The 19290-nt window shown below is 35.0% G+C and overlaps 1 protein-coding gene across 2 annotated transcripts in view; it reads right to left on the bottom strand.

Annotated features, from left to right (window-relative positions):
* Positions 1-17476: 17476 nt before the first annotated feature.
* The window catches only part of LOC123516516, a 54918-nt gene continuing 53104 nt past the window's right edge, over positions 17477-19290 (bottom strand). For both annotated transcript variants that reach the window (XM_045275938.1, XM_045275937.1), the window contains exons 5-6: positions 18238-18384; positions 17477-17958 (exon numbers count right to left, since the gene is read on the bottom strand). In XM_045275938.1, the coding sequence (XP_045131873.1) occupies positions 17707-17958; positions 18238-18384 (399 nt within the window). In that variant the 3' untranslated portion in view covers positions 17477-17706. The remainder of the gene's footprint in view (positions 17959-18237; positions 18385-19290) is intronic.

Genomic DNA, 19290 nt, shown 5'->3' with positions numbered 1-19290 from the left:
TTACAATACTCATATACAGTACAGTATATTCAAACTACTAACAAGGATATATATATATATTTTTTTTATATATATATATCTTAGATCCCCACATGCCATGGGATTACTTTTGGACACTATAATTGTGTGATAATATCCAAACCCGAGGAGTGGGTACATAGAAAACTATACAATCTGAAAGGATTTTCCATACTCCCTGAGTCACTTATGAAGATTCTCTTTAGTAATGGAATCCTAACAACACACATGCAAAGCATAGTTGACCTCTCAAGGTATGCATTTTAAAATTTATTAGTGTATATTGGACATGGTGATCACATTTAGTGAAGACTTTTGGTATTGTAGTGAATTTGTAGTGGATGTATGAATCATTAGTGAAAATTATGTGAACCTACTTTTGATACATTAGTACGGTGGTGTGTGGTCAATAGAGTGGTTTTAAGCAAGTATCAACTAACAGAAATAATTTAAGGCAGTCTCCTCTCACCAGCCTACACTTACCAAGCTATTATTATTTTACATTAAGGTATTGGGTGCACGTGGAGCATTATTTGTAATATACTTTACTTTTATCGTATTTAAATATTTCTTGAAATAAGTTGGAGAGGATGGATGAATGAAACATACTACACACTTTGAAGAGGAAAGGAGAATGCTGAGAGACAGATAGCAGACAATGTGAAAATTAGATGACAGAACAGATACCCACATAATAATGTAGATCAAGTGACTGAAGCTGAGCCATTCAAACCATTTAACTTGTCCTTTGACAATGGTTATGAAAAAAATAAATGAATAAATGAAATTAATAAGTAAATAATATGTAGATAAGTAATGCAATACATACATGGTAAATTATTTATCTCATACAAAGCGATGACAATATCGATATACCTTTTTGCCTCAGTGATTATAAGTGGGTTTACTGCTAATTTTTCAGTATACTTGATCATACATATCCAAATATCCCTCAAAGTGTGTAAACCTCAGACTCAAAGGTACAAGCTACTTAGCAAAGTCAGTTTTCTTCCCATGAGCAGGAAGCTCTTTGTGTAGAACTTTCATCATGGGACCAAACATTCAGTTTTTATATTTTACCACTGTCATAAGATTATTGCACAAGACAAGTAATATCCATAACAGAACATTGCAGCATATATGAGGGAGCCTGAAATAAATGTTTGGTCTTTTCTTTAGTGAAAAGTAATGACATCAAAATTCCTGCTGAGATGTTGTCAACTGGTAGACATTTCCCAGTATCACTATTTATTTATTTATTTTTCTCAAATAATGATTAAATTATACTAAACCGAACAGTGATTGATTACAATCTTGCAAACCAAAATCAGGTAAGTTCAAAGCTGTGACTCATTGGGATTTATGGTGTTTATTTAAAAGAGGGATTGTAATGGGTGCTATCACTGCTGATGAAATGTTATATTTTGATAACAATCTTCTGATCTTAGTGGCTGATGCATTTTGCTTTTAAGCAAAGAAACAAATAATTCATATAAAAGACATGAGATATTGCTGCATTTTGAGGTTCATAAATGGTGCAATTTCATCACTATACCATTGTGATCTCTTCCTCTGCCTTATGTGACATTGAGGTAAAATAGATATTTAAAATTATACCGTATTTACATTATACTCTGCATTGAAACATGAGTATATGTATGAGACTTTCATACAAGCTATAAGTATATTATGCACCAAATTATTTGTATATTAGCAGTTTGGAATATTGTTGAAAACTGCTTATAAATATCTTATCCCCGGTCACTAGTTACAGTACCTATTGAAAAAAGTTTTCTGTTACTAAATTAGCTCCATGTCTGGTAAAGACTGAAACAGCAGTATGTAGGATAGACGGCATTCCTTCACTACTGTAAACTGAGAGAGTGGAAATTGCAACTTTGCTAGCATTGCAGGGTATTATAAGCCTCATTTATAGCAACATCTAGTCAGTCAATTTAAGTTTATAGTTCATCCAAAAGTTCTTATAAACTTTATATATATATATATATATATATATATATATATATATATATATATATATATATATATATATATATATATATATATATATATATGTGTGTGTGTGTGTGTGTGTGTGTGTGTGTGTGTGTGTGTGTGTGTGTGTGTGTGTGTACATGTTTTAGATGTTATTGGTATAATAGCAATTGTTATCAAATGCTATGATGTACTTTTAGTTTAGTTAGGGGGTAAAACTATACTTTTATATATACCTTTCCCTCTTCAAAAGTGAATAAAAATTTTTTGTTCATTCATGAACTTAAAAATGCACCACAAAAACAATTACAAAAGTTCTTATTGAGTAATGAGGTCTACATGTGTCTCAAGTGATGCTTTAAGAAATTGCCTGGAACTTTTTTTTCCTTGTGTCACTTGCAATTAAGGGAGATGGAAGGGTTGTCTTGATACCTGGCAATATGATTAGGCAATTTTATACCAGATGTATTTCTTTTGAATAGTTATCTATCATTTATTTTAAAAATGGCAGCAACTATGACAACAGTTTCAATCAGTCCAAAAGAAATTACTAGATTAACGTTGTATTTCGGTCTCTTTTATTCCTGTTAATTTTTGGTGTGGTCTTGAAACTACCATCTTTTATTTGTTACATTTACTACCTACTGCAATATATTGATTAAAAAAAAAATCACTCACAATAAGTAATACATGGTACTTCATGCTTCATTAAAAAATTAATAAATGAAATAAAAAAAAATGAAAGAGGGAAGACATTTGCATACATAAAACAACAAACATTTCCTCATGTATCAAGTTTTTAGTGCTGTACTAGGAGATAGGACACCTCCTCTCTATCTGTACAAGGGCAACTGACCTTGTGTTTTGTTGAGCATTTTTCTATTCATATACTAGTATATACAATGAGAATCATGCAAAATGTATATGAGAGTAGAACAAGGCAGTTATTTAGTTTTCTTAGTTATTTTTGGATTTGATATTGCTCATCCTCTTCTGGTGTTGGAAGTTGCTTTTTCTATTCCATTAGCAGACCTTATACTAGAGGAAGGGATGAACTTAAAGGTATAGTGTAAAAAATGTACACCAAATTTACTTATACTTAAGGTGGTGGCCTAGTGGATAAGGTGGTGAGTGTAGGATTGGGCAGACGTCCACGCGTAGGTTCAAATCCCACCATGTACCGTCTTGATACTTTGCCATTTGTCGAGTGGTTTACTGTTACAGTAATACTCCGCTTAATGAGCATTCGTCTAACGAATTTCCGGTTTAACATACTATATAAAGTTGGACCAAAAAGTCTGCATAACGTACAACCACATCCGTTTTAGTGAATTTTCTGGGTTTGAATGTTCCGGGTGAGAGACCAAACGCGGCAGCTTCACTGTGATTGGCTGGCTCCCCACCTCTGTTTAACGCTCCTGGGGCCGGATCCAAGAAACTGGTTATTGTCTATGTTGGTACAGACAGCCTTCATAGCAACCTCCTCACATACCAACCTTCGTAAAATAACATCCACAAAGATTCGTTGCTGTTGAAGGGTGGAAGTTGGTAACCTGCATAAAAGTGCTCATTGGCTGCCAGGAGCTCGATCCAAGAAACTTTAACAACGTCAGAGCAACCTCCTGCTGCGAAATGGCATCCATGAACGCTTGGAGGGATGGTAACGAGGTTGCTAATTACTAATGAAATACCACGGTATTTCATTAGTAATTCACTATCACTCAGTGCCACGGAGTCGAGGTTATCCTTATGGCATGAGCGTATATGAATACTAAGATATGATATCCACTATAGCAGGCAATAGAGGAGTGGAAACATAAATTTAATGTTGTGGTGAAAACAACACGCAAGCTAAAAAGGTCACAAGAAGAAGAAGCTGCTGAGTCACCGTGAGTCTCCGCCTCCTCTGTGGCCAATCTCATCTCTGCTTTATTTTTTGGTATTCCATGTAAGATTTCACTTTATGCATTACAAAACAATCCTTTCTAGGGGGCAAGGTTTGTAAAAAGCTAATAGAAATGTTGTTTTGTGAACATAAATGCATATACAGGCAAGCCCCGCTTAACGAAGGTTCACACAACGAAATTTCGCTACAACGAAGGTTTAATTTTACTACCATCTACTCGTTTAACAAACACCAAACTCGCTTTAACGAAGTTTTATCCAGGTAATATTTTCCAAGTTTGAAAGCACCGCCGTATCATGCAAGCCGACAGGCTTTTTAATTCACCAGCGCCTCTCGTGGACAACACGCGCACCACTCACTCCCCCTGTTCAAAACAATAACAGTGTCAGCAGCAGCTCATCTTCCCTCACTCAACTTACCACCAAAACGCCCTGCAATGTCATCTAGCGTTGCTAAGAAGACCAGGAAGTCTCTTACTCTCGAAGTGAAGCTGGATATTATTCACAGACACGAGAGGCCAGAAAACTAATAACATTGTTTGCCACCATCTTGACTACATCTACTGTCTCTATTATTTTCAAGTCAACAGACTCTATTAAGAAGGCTGGTGAGACCGTATCTTCCTTGCAAGCTAAAAGAACCACCCGAACTCGTGACTCTACAATGGAAAGCCTTGTGGAAATGTGGTACATAAGTTTTGTATGCGGTACAATGATGCGTCCTTTGTTTACATTCCACAGGTTGCCGGTTAGTGTCTTTCCCGTTTCACTCTCCCTCCCTTCATAAATTTAAGATCATCAACATTATAAAGTTATGTACATACATACATTAGTGTACATCATAATGACCTAAATTAAACTGCCTAAATGTATAACTTCATAATTTTTACTTTCACTAAACCTTTCACTGTACTATGATGCACTCTCACTTTGTTTACTCTCAATGGAAGTTCAAGTCAGGGGTTAAACTTGTTATAATCGGTTCGCTTAACAAAGTTTTGCTTAACGAAGGTTTTTTAGGAACGTAACCCCTTTGTTAAGCAGGGGTTGCCCGTATAAGACAGTAACACCACCTCAAGAGGTACGTAGTGTTCCCAGCACCCTCAGAGCAACCTGATAGCAACCTTGTCACCGTCCCTCCAAGCGTTCATGGATGCCATTTCGCTGCAGGAGGAGGCTCTGACGTTGTAAAAGAATCTTGGATCCAACTCCTGGTGCTGGTATTGGCTGCCTCAGTCTCACTCTCTCCCATTCCACAGTACGAAGAGGTTGACCTGCATTTCTGCTCCGCTTAACGTGTTTTCGCCGCTTAACACGTTACCCGCGTTACTGCAATACGCTAGACTCTACCTCACCGCGGCGAACTTTGATCTGCTCCGGCATAAATTACAGTGGAGCTATCAGTGAGAGAATTTGTACATAGCTTGTCTAACTTCCAATAACTCATATGACATCATAAAAGTAGTGGTACACCGGTGGCCCAATACACTGCAAAACGTATATATAATATTTTTCTAACCCATGTGGTAAGTTGAGGACCAGCCCAAAATGCATCCCCCCTATTTCCATCATTTCCTATGGGAAAATTACGTCCGCTTAACGAATTTTCGCTCTACGAACAGCTTTGACACCCCCTATCCTGTTCGTTAAGCAGAGTATTGCTGTACCTACATGTCACCATGATATCCAGGTTCTAGGTGATTACATCAAAGATGTGCTTGGGTGGTGATGTGGGCCCTAATATGGGTACCATTATAAATAAAACTGCCTGCGCCACTAATGGGTGGAAGCTTAACAGCACTTCCCATACTCTTCAAGTATACCTACAGGCACTATAGACCTCTCCTTAGATAAAACAGTCAATTGAACAAGGCCATTACCCTCATATTGCTATCTCTTACTCCCAAAGCAACTCATCTACTTCCAGGAAATTATATTGAACAATGATAGTTAACTTCTGTGAGAGCTGTATTCCAATACATTAAAGTCATGCATAATGAAGTGCATGTGTGTAAAATTATCTTTAAGTATTTTTATTACATTGTTAGCATCAATACATATAGTTTCATTAAACATGACAATGTTGTTTTTTCCCCATCTTAAAGAATATAATTGATTGCACCTGCATGACTAATATGTGGAGGGAATAGACTTGATGGCATTTGATGCCTTCAGGTGAAATATTTATTCTTCCAAAAGACTAAAAAATGCTCAACCTTACCATTTCTTATTAGTATTTCATCATAGTAACTCTCATTTAACTAATGTCATTATCTTTTGAGGCTACAGCTGTGTTATGTGTATACTATATACTATATACAATGTGCATGTTGCTAAAACTAAACAAACTAAGAAGTAATGCTTCTGAATCTACTTCTTGAATTTTAGGCTATAAAGAGATTACATAGTCAGTCATCTTTGCTATGAATTGTTCTATGTGCATTTTACTCTCATTGGATTATTGACTTCAAACATTTGCAAGAAGTCTCACACTGAGCCAAGTACATGAAAATGCAAATTAACCATTTAAACTTTGTTTTTCCCAATAGGTCTCACCAGTTAGATTATGTAGTTTTATTTGATGTTTATATTGTTAAATATTAGATTATTATTCTGAATATGAAATTACACAATGAGAAAATGCCATAACTTATATCTTCATATTTCTTTTTAATGATATAATAATCAATAATGAAGTAGAATATTGTTCTCACTAACCATAACCTACCAACCAATATGGTAAAAAAAAAAAAATGCTTGGAAAATGGAATTTGTTATGGTATTCTGTAAAAGACTGGATAAGAACCTGACTGAAATTCAGATTAATATCAATAAGTGATTTGAGTATGTCCTATGTGAGTTATGCATTCACTATGTCATGTTCATCAAAAATTAAGATATCCAGCATGGCATGTGAAAATCTGTTTATTTGTGAATAGGTGGGAGTTCATTGTTATATAGATTAGACAACTAAATAATACTCCACCTGAAATTAGGAGATATGATATATAATTGTCTTGGCATTTGTTTAAATGTCACAAAACTAACTCATAATTAATCAAGTATCATGAGAATGTGAGTCCACAGACACTTCATGTTGATATATTACTGTATATTATTGATATGGGTAATCAGATAAGGGATGAGGTTTACTCAGCATTTTAAATAATGACGTAATCTACACTTCTTTATATTTTATAAGTAGTGAGGTAACTTTTTTTCTGTCTCTCTCTCTCCACATATACTGGTGTCAGGGATACTGAAATTCAGTATGACAATAAACTAAGGTATATGAGGATAAATTACAAAATAGATTTGTTTAATGGGTTAGTCAGCTGTGTTATTGTGAATCATGTCAAAGCAGCAGTTGTCTTTGTATAGTACAACTCAAACTCGTATGTGTGTATAGGTATGTATGAAGGTTCACAACATACAAACACATAAAATAAATTCTACCTAATACATGAGTAAGTATTGTGGTGTGCACATTCATTGATCTACTTAGTGACTTTGTGAATGAGCATTTAGTGTTACTGAGGCCTATTGTTGTGGTTGTCTGAAAGCTTTGCACACACTTAAAAGATTTTCAATTTAAAATGGCATTTGATTATCTAAAGCATTTAACAATTAATTTAGACATGTCATAGTATAAGTAATCACTCAACTGGTACTTATATGAAACTAACAGTTTTTTGTCATCTCATCCTGTACTTACATCATTTATATCATTAGTATGTAGTTTGAATGTACATGTAATTTGTTGGTGTGAAAGGTAATACAGCCAAGTTGCCACTGATATAGAAGAGAAGTTCTGCTTTAGTTTTAATTAAACCATGGGCAGAAGATAGCTATGGTTCTGACCTAGCAGTGATAGAGTCTCCCAAAAGTAAAATATAAATATTTCCAGAATACGTACAACACTCAAATTCTTTATGTATAACAAATATATACAAGTTCATAGAACATCACAAAATTAATGAATAAAAACTGGTTCACTACAGTAAGACCTATATATTTTCATGTCCCTGACTAAATTTTCTTAACTTCAGATACTCGTGGACAATTAAATACTGATACTAACTTTGGATTACCAGTACAGTGCAGAAATAATAATGAAAAATACCATACCAAAGTATTGTTTACATAAACAGCTGATGAACATTAATATTTATACCAGCTCATAATGTCAGTATTTTTTTTCCAGTTTTTATATCTTCCCAAGTTGATGTTCCAATGTTCATTATTTGGATGCAAAGTCTTTGTCACAAAATGCAAGTGATGAAACAATAGTTTACTAATGGCATAAGCAAGTGACTTTAGTGTTGTAGTTCCTTGAACAAAGCTACATAGTTGCCAAGTATGCAGGCATAGGTTGGTCGCTAAATGGTATCATTCCACGGGATGGAAGTAGCAGGGATGGTGACTTACAGCATGGCTTGGAAGCAAGCTGATCCCCCTGTGTTAAACTTGATTTATGTTACCATACCATTTGTTAGTGGCAACCTGACTGTAATTTCATTAAGTCCACTTGGAGTTTTCTTTCAATTGTAGTATGTGAAGATGCACTAAAAGCATAAAAGTGCATTAATTACAAATTCTCTTTTGTTACTGATTGTTATTATTGTCATTATTATTATTATTATTATTATTATTATTATTATTATTATTATTATTATTATTATCAATGCTATTATTTTTTTATTTTATCTATTTACATATTTTGTGGTATTGGGTGGTGAGGAAGCAGGATGTTATTTAGCTTAGTTTTATAAATAATCACAGTCACTATATGATGACAACAAGTTTCCTCAAGAAATGCTAATAATAAGCAGTGACAATGTGAAATCACTGAAAGAAGCTCTGCTACTGCTGCCTAATTAATGTATTTTGTAAGCATATAATGTCATGATGACCTACTTTTATAACAATATGGTTTTATTTTATAACCATTTTATATAACTACTCTGGAATTGCATAGGAATGTAATACAATAGGACTGTTTGCGGGAAAATGCCAGAATGTTCTAGGATTTTAGTGTCTTACTATTTGAGAATTACTCAGGCAGTGTTGAGCAGCTTGGTTATATTTCAGTTAAAATTGTAGTTATTTATTATGATTGTTATTCTAATTGTACATTATTTATCACCTTGGCATTTCAAAACACACACTTAAACTGCTAGCTCAGTGGTAATATCCTTCAGTGTCATTTAGCAAGTTCACATTGTCAAGGAATTTTTAATGATGAGCAAATAGCTACTATCCTTCTTTAACACACACACACACACACACACACACACACACACACACACACACACACACAGGATAGTAAGTAGGTAGCTCAAGTTTCCATGGTATCTACTCCATGCTAAATCAACAGCATCAAAGGAGGTATGCTTAAATTATGAAGATTTTGACCACAGACTTTTTTTTGAGTGAGCTAGGCATGCTAAATGTCAGATCATTATCTTGTAGATTACAGCAATGCTATTTGAAAATTATTAAAGTATCATTACTGGTTTTTATATTATTCTGGATGAGGAATCATTGTTATACGATATAAATTTATCCTTATCCACATCGTATGTACATGATCATTGCTAGTGGTAATGGTGAACAGATCATGTGATCTGCATCATATCATCTTACAAACATTTCATACTTAAATTATTTTCAACATAGCTGAAAATAATCTCATAGTACAGTGAGGTCTGTGACAACATTTGATGCTGGTAACACAAATAGAATAATGAACTGGATTACCAAGAAAATTATCAATCAAATATTGAATAAGTTTCATTAAACCCTTCTTTGCCCTGCAAACATCCATACCATCCATCCATCCATCATCCTGCAGGGCCCAAGAACATCCCCACCAACCATACATCCCCCTTCAGGTATTATTAATGTCCATGTAACCCATGCAAGTTGGTGCTCACATGCACTCCAGTGCCAGTAACCATGAACTATGAACTAACCAGCATAACATACAGCCAGTAGTAATCTCAATGTCACATTCCTCATAAGTTTGAGTGTTTTTGTAGTATTTTGTTTACCTACACTACCAAAATTGTTGTCATCAGAAGACTGTGACAAAGAACAAACAGGAACATGCAGGAGATAGGAACACCACATAAGTTCATTGATATGATAACCTAAGGATAGTTAAGTTTCATTTTATATATATATATATATATATATATATATATATATATATATATATATATATATATATATATATATATATATATATATATATATATATATACAGTGATACCTTGAGATATGAGCTGCCTGAGATACAAGTTTTTTTTAGATAAGTGCTACAATTTGGTAAATTTTTTATTTTGAGACACAAGCAAAGTTTTGAGATACGAGTCATGCTTGGGGATGTTGCTGCTGTAGTCAGGGATTTGACACGTCGGTCCAGCCTCAGCTATGTGTTTCCTGTGGATCTCATGCACTGTTATTGTTGTTTCATCATTTTCACACTACTTACTGATCTTTTTTATTGTCTTAAGAAAGTGCAGTTTTAATAATATTTATGTTTAATGTTTACATGTGAATGGTGCCTATATCCTTTTCTCCTTTCTCCTCCTCCTTTACCATTTACCACCATTAACTGAAAACATGTCTCCAAGGTAAGAACACTGAACATTCTTTTGCTATTATATCATATATTTTCATGCATTGATAAAGCATGCTTGTGTACGTAACTGAAAAGGCAAAGCAAATTTCTCTTATCTCCACTACTTCCTCCACCAACGCTTATCACAAAGGGAGGGGGAATGTAAATAAACCTCTACCCCGGCTCCTCTCTCTCTCTCTCTCTCTCTCTCTCTCTCTCTCTCTCTCTCTCTCTCTCTCTCTCTCTCTCCCTACTAGCATTTGAATTGACCAAATCATAGCTCGTATTTAAAAAACTCGCATCTCAGGCAGCTCATATCTCAAGGTAGCACTGAAATATACATAACAATAAAAATAAGTAACCTGCTCCATATATATATATATATATATATATATATATATATATATATATATATATATATATATATATATATATATATATATATATATATATATATATATATATATATATATATATATATATATATATATATATATATACACACACACACACACACACACACACAGTGTGGAACGCCACTATTCATACACTATCCATTCAAGGAGGCTGTACAAATGGCAAATCATTTTTTTTTTTTTTTTTTTTTTTTCATATAAAATCATCTAAACTAGATAAATTAATTCCAGATCCACAGATGATTGCTTATATAACCCTTAACTGACGGTAATCATCCATGTATGCACACACCATCCAGTTTTGAGGTTGGTGGTGATGGCTGGCTAGCCTGTTATATTTATATGTTCACCTGTTGCTTTATCAGACAATGGAGAGGGGAGTTTCTTTTATCTTTGGTTACCTCTTAGGATTCATCATACATTTCATTATGATGAATGAATGAGCTTGCATTGTATTTTATGATTATAATTCCTTTTCTTAAGTATGTTGTCATTGTTCATGTGTTTGTGTGGGGAGGGAGAGAGAGAGAGAGAGAGAGAGAGAGAGAGAGAGAGAGAGAGAATTATCAAGTTTTCATACACACACACACACACACACACACACAGAGGACCGAGGTTCGATTCCCCAGCCGGATGGAGATATTTGGGTGTGTCTCCTTTCACGTGTAGCCCCTGTTCACCTAGCAGTGAGTAGGTACGGGATGTAAATCGAGGAGTTGTGACCTTGTTGTCCCGGTGTGTGGTGTGTGCCTGGTCTCAGGCCTATCCGAAGATCGGAAATAATGAGCTCTGAGCTCGTTCCGTAGGGTAACGTCTGGCTGTCTCGTCAGAGACTGCAGCAGATCAAACAGTGAAACACAAACACACACACACTTGCTTTTTTAAACAAAAATAATAAAGGGTGGCAATAAAATAGCACAAAATTTCACAAAGCTTGCATATATGATGCTTTACATACAGAAGCTAGCACAAGACTGTCCTGAAGCGAGTGTACATTGCAGTCAGTAACAAGGCAACACCATATGAATGGCAAGTTAAAATTTACGTGAAAAAGTTGTATGATTTGTGAGGTGTACAAATGGTGGAGTTCCACAGTACATAATATATATATATATATATATATATATATATATATATATATATATATATATATATATATATATATATATATATATATATATATATACGTGTATATATATGGTTAACAAATCACTTTACAGATTAAGTTAATCATCATGGACCTTTCTGCATATTGTCATTTCAAATATACATGAAAGTTACTCAACTCTACAGTTTGTAATCAATACTTCAAAAGGATGCTTTGAAAAAAAATAACCATGTTAGCATCTAGCTCACCCATAAAAGGAAAAAAGAATAATTCCTGTGGTGTAAAGCACTGTTGATCTTTGCTGTAGACAGTCCTTTTTGTAGAGTTCAATAATTTTCACTAATTTCATATATTCTAAAAAAATCATAAATCCTAAAACTGAATAAGCTAGTGTGACTGCTGTACTTGCTCAAATAGCAACTCATTTTTATATGCCTAGAATGAAAGTGTCCCTAAACCTAGATTAGCATTTGTGATGCACTAATAAATACATCACCATTATGTTGAAAGAAGAATTGCTTAAGAAAATACCATGTATATGTATGCCACTTGCAACAGGACTAGATTTTGCTTCATTGTAAATCTTGATCTTCCTTTTTGCAAGTCACACAAATTTTCTACAGATTTTGTATCAGTTCTGTAAGTTAAGTGTACTCAGTACATGTATTACTGATAGCCAAGCACTTATGTAAGAAGAAAAAACTATATGAATTGAGCATTTATCCCATACAGCAGTGGCTTGGCTGAGTGACATCATCCTCATTTACTTTCTGTCACTTACGACTCATTTGTTCTTGAGAGCAAATTTGTGTCACTCAGTAATTTATATGAATGTTATTCTGTAAGCTGTTAAAATGTTGACAGTATAATAGCAGTAATCTGTTATAACTCTGTGGTCATCACATTGGAAATCCTTAAAAAATCAGCATTATATCTACACCAGTTAGGAGCTGTTGTCTATGTAGTCAATTGATATGTAAGGCATATGGAAACAATGCTTTAAATTTATTGCTGATCAAAAATTTTACTTTTATAGACAGTACTGAAATATTTTTGTGGAACCTCACTAATCACAACAAAATCAGTAACAGGATAAAACAAATCCTATATTATGTGTTGAAGAATTTATCCTGATAAATTCCATAGGCTCTCCAGTACGTCTAATCATAAGTGACCACTGCCAATTCTTTCATGATTGTGAAGTGTTTGGTGTAATTTGGTCTGCACAATCATAAGAAATTTTACTTATAAAAGATAAATTGGCCATCATGATTACATATGACCTCCATCCATGAGTGAGACTATGATCATAAATGTGAAATTCTTTTAGGTTAGTGATAAAGATTCAGAAGTTGAGAAAGTAAAAGATGACTAAAAATAAATCAAATTTATAGTAATATAACATGTATGTTAAAGCTCCCACTTCTTAGATATACTTTTTAATGGTGTAGGTAAATTATTTTATACATACATGAAATTTATACCTTGTTTTTCTATATAACTAAATGTTCAATCTTTTCCCAGAAATCATCTTTGATGCACCTTCATCTAATCGTTACATGTTAAGAGCCAAATTCACATACTAGAATTGACCTCATTAGTGTAACATTGGGTTACTCATTAAAAATTTTGGGAAAGTGAATAGAACCATTTGTTATAATGACATATGGTACTTTTTATAAAATCTTGTTGCCAGTACTTGATTATTTGTAATGTCTTTCATGTTGTGTATTTATACCCATTGGCATTAAATGTCAGAATATTTATAGTCTTCTCATTTGCCTACTGTTGTAGCATGAAGCAGGAAGACATCTGCTATTAGCTTTGTAAGGCATTCCTGGAAGTTGTATGGTAAGAGATAGGGAAACACTCCTCAAAGGCTTATCATCAAAACATCATCTTGTACTCTTGACCCTTACTGCCCAGCAAGATCTAATTGCACTAGTTCAAGGGGTGCTGTGAACTTTCCATTAAAGCTAGTTTTAATCTCACTGAATGTTTCCCTTTGTGTCTCACAACTCAAGGGGGCAGTCACAGCCTGCTTTCTAAAGACAACTCTCCTTCTTCACACAAAACTACATGCACTTACCACACACATATCCTTTACTTAAAATTCAATATTTAAAAATGACAACTCCAAATTAAGCCTCAGACTCCCCTTCTGGGGAGAGGATCTGAAATGTCCCCAGGTTGCATTGCTCTTTTGGTGGTGATCCAAAATATCTTCACACCTCCCTCAACTTTTTCTTCAGTAACTTCTGCAACATTCAGTCTTCGATCTCAATCTGTAGAACACCACCTCTCCTCTACTAAACCTCATTTTCTTTTCCTCTCCAAAACACAGCTGTCTGAAGCAACTGACAGTAGCCTCTTCTCTGATCCTTCATACTTTATCTTCATTTTCATTCTAAAGCTGGATGTTGTGTTGTCTTGCACAATGACTTAACTTGCTCCTGTGCCTATGCTCTCAAATCTTCCGAGTTTTAAACCATCTGGTTTTGACTCGAAAGTCACTCTCAAACTAAATTTATCTGTGCTGTATATCTCTCCCCTAACTCCTCTGACTATAGTAAATTCTTTGACTATTTAACTTCCAAAGTGGAGCACATTCTGTCCCTCTATCCTTTTCTGGAGATCTCCATCCTGAGAGATTTCAATGTTCACCACCACCTTAGGCTTTCCTCTCCCTTCAATAACCATCTAGGTGAACTAGCCTTCAACTTTGCTATCTTCCATGACCTGGAACAACTGGTGCAACACCTTACACGCATTCCTGACTGTCTTGAAGATACGCCCAATATTCTTGATCTTTTCCTTATTTCTAGTCCTGCTTATGCTGTTACCCTATCTTCTCCGTTGGACTCCTCCAATCACAATCTCATTTCTGTATCTTGCCCTATTTCCCCAATTCCTCCTCAGAATCCCCCAAACTAGAGGTGCCTCCAGCATTTTGCCTCTGCCAGTTGGGGTATTTGAGGAGGTATTATGCTGATTTTCCCTGGAATGATTACTGTTTTCGTGTCAGAGACCTATCCCTGTGTGCTGAACACATAATAGAGGTGATAGTACACAGGTGCAGTACATAGCATGGTTAATAGGTACTCGGTGAGCGGGGCGTGTGTGGGCAGAGTTATGCTACATCACAACTGACTGTTGCCTTGCGTGTGCCATGTTGTGTACCTATTCAAGGCGTGCTATGTACCACCTGACTTTTTTGCAACTGCTGTACACGGTACTTTCTGCGCTCAGTACTTCTGCATACTGTACCTACACCTGTGTATCTGGCATGGAGGCATACATTTCTCATTCTTTTTCTCAACCTAACCTTCTAAACCTGGGTTTAACACAGCTTGTTCTTGTGCTATACATGATATAGGTTGCCCACAAAAGGTACTTGAGCCTTCCATCTGAATCTCATGCACTTTATATTTCTGTATGGAATCATGCTGTCTGTTCTTCAACTTGCCAAACACTCTTTCATAAAAATATATTAGACATATCAAAAGCTTTAGATAGAGTCTGGCACAAAGCTTTTAAAACTACCCTCCTACAGTTTCTATCCTTCTTTCTGCAATTTTATCTCAAGTTTCCTTTCTGACTATTCTATTGCAGTCGTGGTAGACGGCCACTGTTCTCCTAAATCTATTAATAGTGGTGTTCCTCAGGGTTCTGTCCTGTCACCTACTCTCTTTCTGTTATTCATTAATGATCTTCTTAACCAAACTTCTTGCCCTATCCATTCCTATGCTGATAATCTTTCCACATCCTTTCAGAGATGACCAACCCTTCAGGAAGTCAACAGATCATGCAAAGATGCCACAGAACGCCTGATTTCTGATTAGGGCAGAGAAAACTTAGTAGTGTTCAATGCCTCTAAAATTCAATTCCTACATCTATCAACTCAACACAATGTTCCAAACAACTATCCCCTCTTCTTCAATAACATTCAACTGTCTCCCTTTTCCACAATGAATACCTCGGTCTGTCCTTTACTCATAATCTTAACTGGAAACTTCACATCTCATCTCTTACTAAAACAGCTTCTATAAAGTTAGGCGTTCTGAGGCATCTCCGTCAGTTTTTCTCGCCCCTCTAACTGCTAACTCTGTACAAGGGCCTTATCCGTCCTTGTATAGTGTACTCTTCACATGTTTGGGAGGTTCTACTCACAAGTTTTATTAGACCAGGAGGAATCAAAAGCTTTTTGTCTTGTCAACTCCACTCCTCTGACTGACTGTCTTCAGCCTCTTTCTTACAACTGAAATATTGTATCTCTTTCTATCTTTTATTGTTATTTTCATGCTAACTGCTCTACTGATCTTGCTAACTGCATGCCTCCCCTCCTCCTACGACCTTGCTGCACAAGGCTTTCTTTTTCCTCTCATCCCTATTCTGTCTACTTCTCTAATACATGAGTTAACCAGTATTCTCAATCATTCATGCCTTTCTCTGGTAAACTCTGGAACTTCATGCCTGCTTCTGTACTTTTCATCTTACTACAACTTGACTTCTTTTAAGAGGGAAGTTTCATGACATTTGTCCCTGTATTTTCCCAAATTCTTTACCAATCTTTAAGGAAATTTGCATTTCAAGTTGGTCTTTTTTTTTTTCTTTTGTTGCCTTTGGCTAGTTTCCCTCTTGCATAAAATAAAAAAAATGTCATACCTATTGTCCATCCATCATTTCTTATTATTGTCATTAATGCTACAATCTCTTCTAGGAGGACTCTCTCTCAGAGCTTCCAGTTTCCCCATTCATATTTTTCTACGCGTTACTTTTTCCTAAAGAGATTTTGCATTCTCCTTACTGTTGATTTCCTTCCACCCTCTCATAATCTTCACATTTATATACTTCATTCCTATTAAGCACAATTGCCTCCTTTTTTATATAACATTTTCTTAAATCCTCTATGTGGTTATCAGTTAACAAATATCTATTTCTATCTCTTCCAATTTACTCTAACAATAATAATGATCTTTTTTACTTCTCTTTGTCGGCAATTTTTCTGCTTCTTTCTTTGATATTACCTTACATCAGTGGTTCCCAACCTGTGGTACGCATACTACTAGTTTAACATGAAGACTTTCCAGGTGGTGCATGAGCATTTTTGGGATCATAATCAATTTTTAGTTAAATTTAATTAATTTCTTTCATTATTGCATAGATCAACTAGTGAAGAAGAAATAGATGCATTCCTCACATTAAACTGAGTTGTGTTCCTTGTTGTTTGTTCATTTGTATGTTCTACAAGTGAATAAACTGATATTTGCTGGAACTGAGTTTCTGTGGAACTAGGTGGTACAGGGGAACTGAATGGAACCTCCATGTGGTACTTGCTCCGGAGAAGGTTGGGAAACACTGGCTTACATAAATGGGAAAAGCAATACAAGTATAAAATATATACCTAAATTCAATTGAATCTTTATTCTAACATCAGTAGAATTAAATTTCATGTGGAGATTAAATTCTATAAGTGAAAAGAGAAACTATGAAAAAAATCACAAGAAAAAATTACATAATAATTTACATTTTATAATTCATGTCAATTCTTATTCAATATAACAAATTATTTACTATATACAGTACAATGAAAATAGAGAAAATTGAGAACTTTCTTATCATTCTGTATAGAATGCCAATCACTTACTCAAAAGATCAGATTTATAGTTGTCTTTTATTTTTTGTAATGCTTCCAGTTTCAATCTTTCCTGCCTATTCTTAATTTTTTTTTCTTCTTCCTTTTTCATCAATTCCTTGATAAGGAATTCTGGCAAATGCTTGCTCTTCCAGGTCTTTGGAATGGGCTTCTCCTTAGTTTGCCGCAAGAAGTCCTTCACATACTCCTCAGCATCAAATGCATCATATCTGCGTACTTTGGCCATCTGTTCTGCCTATAAAAGTACAAGAAAATTCCATTTTTATTAGATTAATAGTCATATCCTTAAAAATTTTAATAATTACATATTCTTTAATAAAATGTAGAATATACTGTAATAACATACAAATTATGCTAATAGTATACTAACGTATCAATGCATACCTCAAAATTTGTTCATAATAGATAGGTAAGTCACATGAGGGGATGGTCATGAAATACTTAATAACAGAATGTTGGCTCACATCCTAGTACGTATGGGAAACCCCCATATAATTTTTCTCTTGCAACATACCTGAAATTGCTTCTCTTTCCTATACTCCCTTTTCTGTCTTACTTTTGCCCAGACAAACTTCATCTTCTTACGTAGTTTCTTCAACTTGTGTTTCCTCATTTTTTTTCTTCTTGTAATAATCAACCTTGCTGCTTGTTTCTCAGCTACCTGTTAAATAAAAAAGACATAATTATTATCAATATGTTTGAGAAAGTAAGAAAATCTTACTGTGAAAAATATCCATCAACTGTGTAGAAATGCAGCAGTTTCTAAACATATGAAAATGAAATTTAACATGGGTGAAACAAGATATATAAACAGCATAAATTTGGCCATGTTTAAAGAAAAACACAGAAGAGATGAATGAAGCATAAACAGTGCCTATTTTGAAAATGCAGTAGAGTATCAATACAAATTCCACAGAGTATGGAAAAGCTGTTATCTGTCAAATGTTAAATCATCCTAACACATAACCTCTCTTTCAAAAGTAAAGATCCCTAATCAAGAAGGAAACTTTTGAACACTGAGAAGGCTTATGGAAATAGATGATAGGTAGCATCTTCTGATACCCTCACATCTAGGTAATTAACCCCTTGGCTACCGATGACAAACCATAGTACGTCCTATGAAATAATCATTACCAAACCAATGAAGTATATGCATACACCATCACTCCAATAGGGCTTCATCTACTCAGTGTGTTTTTGTTTTTTTATTCAGTGACAAAGTGACTAACTGGCACCTTTTGTTTTCAAGGACATTGGGTAAGTTGGCTTAGTGGGGGGGGATCATGAGGCCTGAGGGGAGGGGGTGGTGACTGGCAAGCAGTGTGCCAGTGTCGCGTAATGGCATTGTCATTGTCATCCTTGAGTGATTCTGAAGGTGATCTGGATCTATTAGATGAATTACAGGATTCTGAGAACATTGAAACTCAATCGGAAGGCCTCATTAGTGACTCAGATGAGGAATATTTGCCAGAAAATGACAGTGAGGCCAGTAGCTACGAGGAAGAAAGTGATGAAAGCAGCGAGGATGACGAGCGGCCAAGTAGCCCTGCACTGCATGCTTCCCTCC

The sequence above is a fragment of the Portunus trituberculatus genome, chromosome 41 (assembly GCF_017591435.1).
Source record: "Portunus trituberculatus isolate SZX2019 chromosome 41, ASM1759143v1, whole genome shotgun sequence".
NCBI lineage: Eukaryota > Metazoa > Arthropoda > Malacostraca > Decapoda > Portunidae > Portunus > Portunus trituberculatus.
The sequence above is the reverse complement of the archived record's forward strand: the minus strand, read 5'-3'. Positions and strand labels throughout refer to the sequence as shown.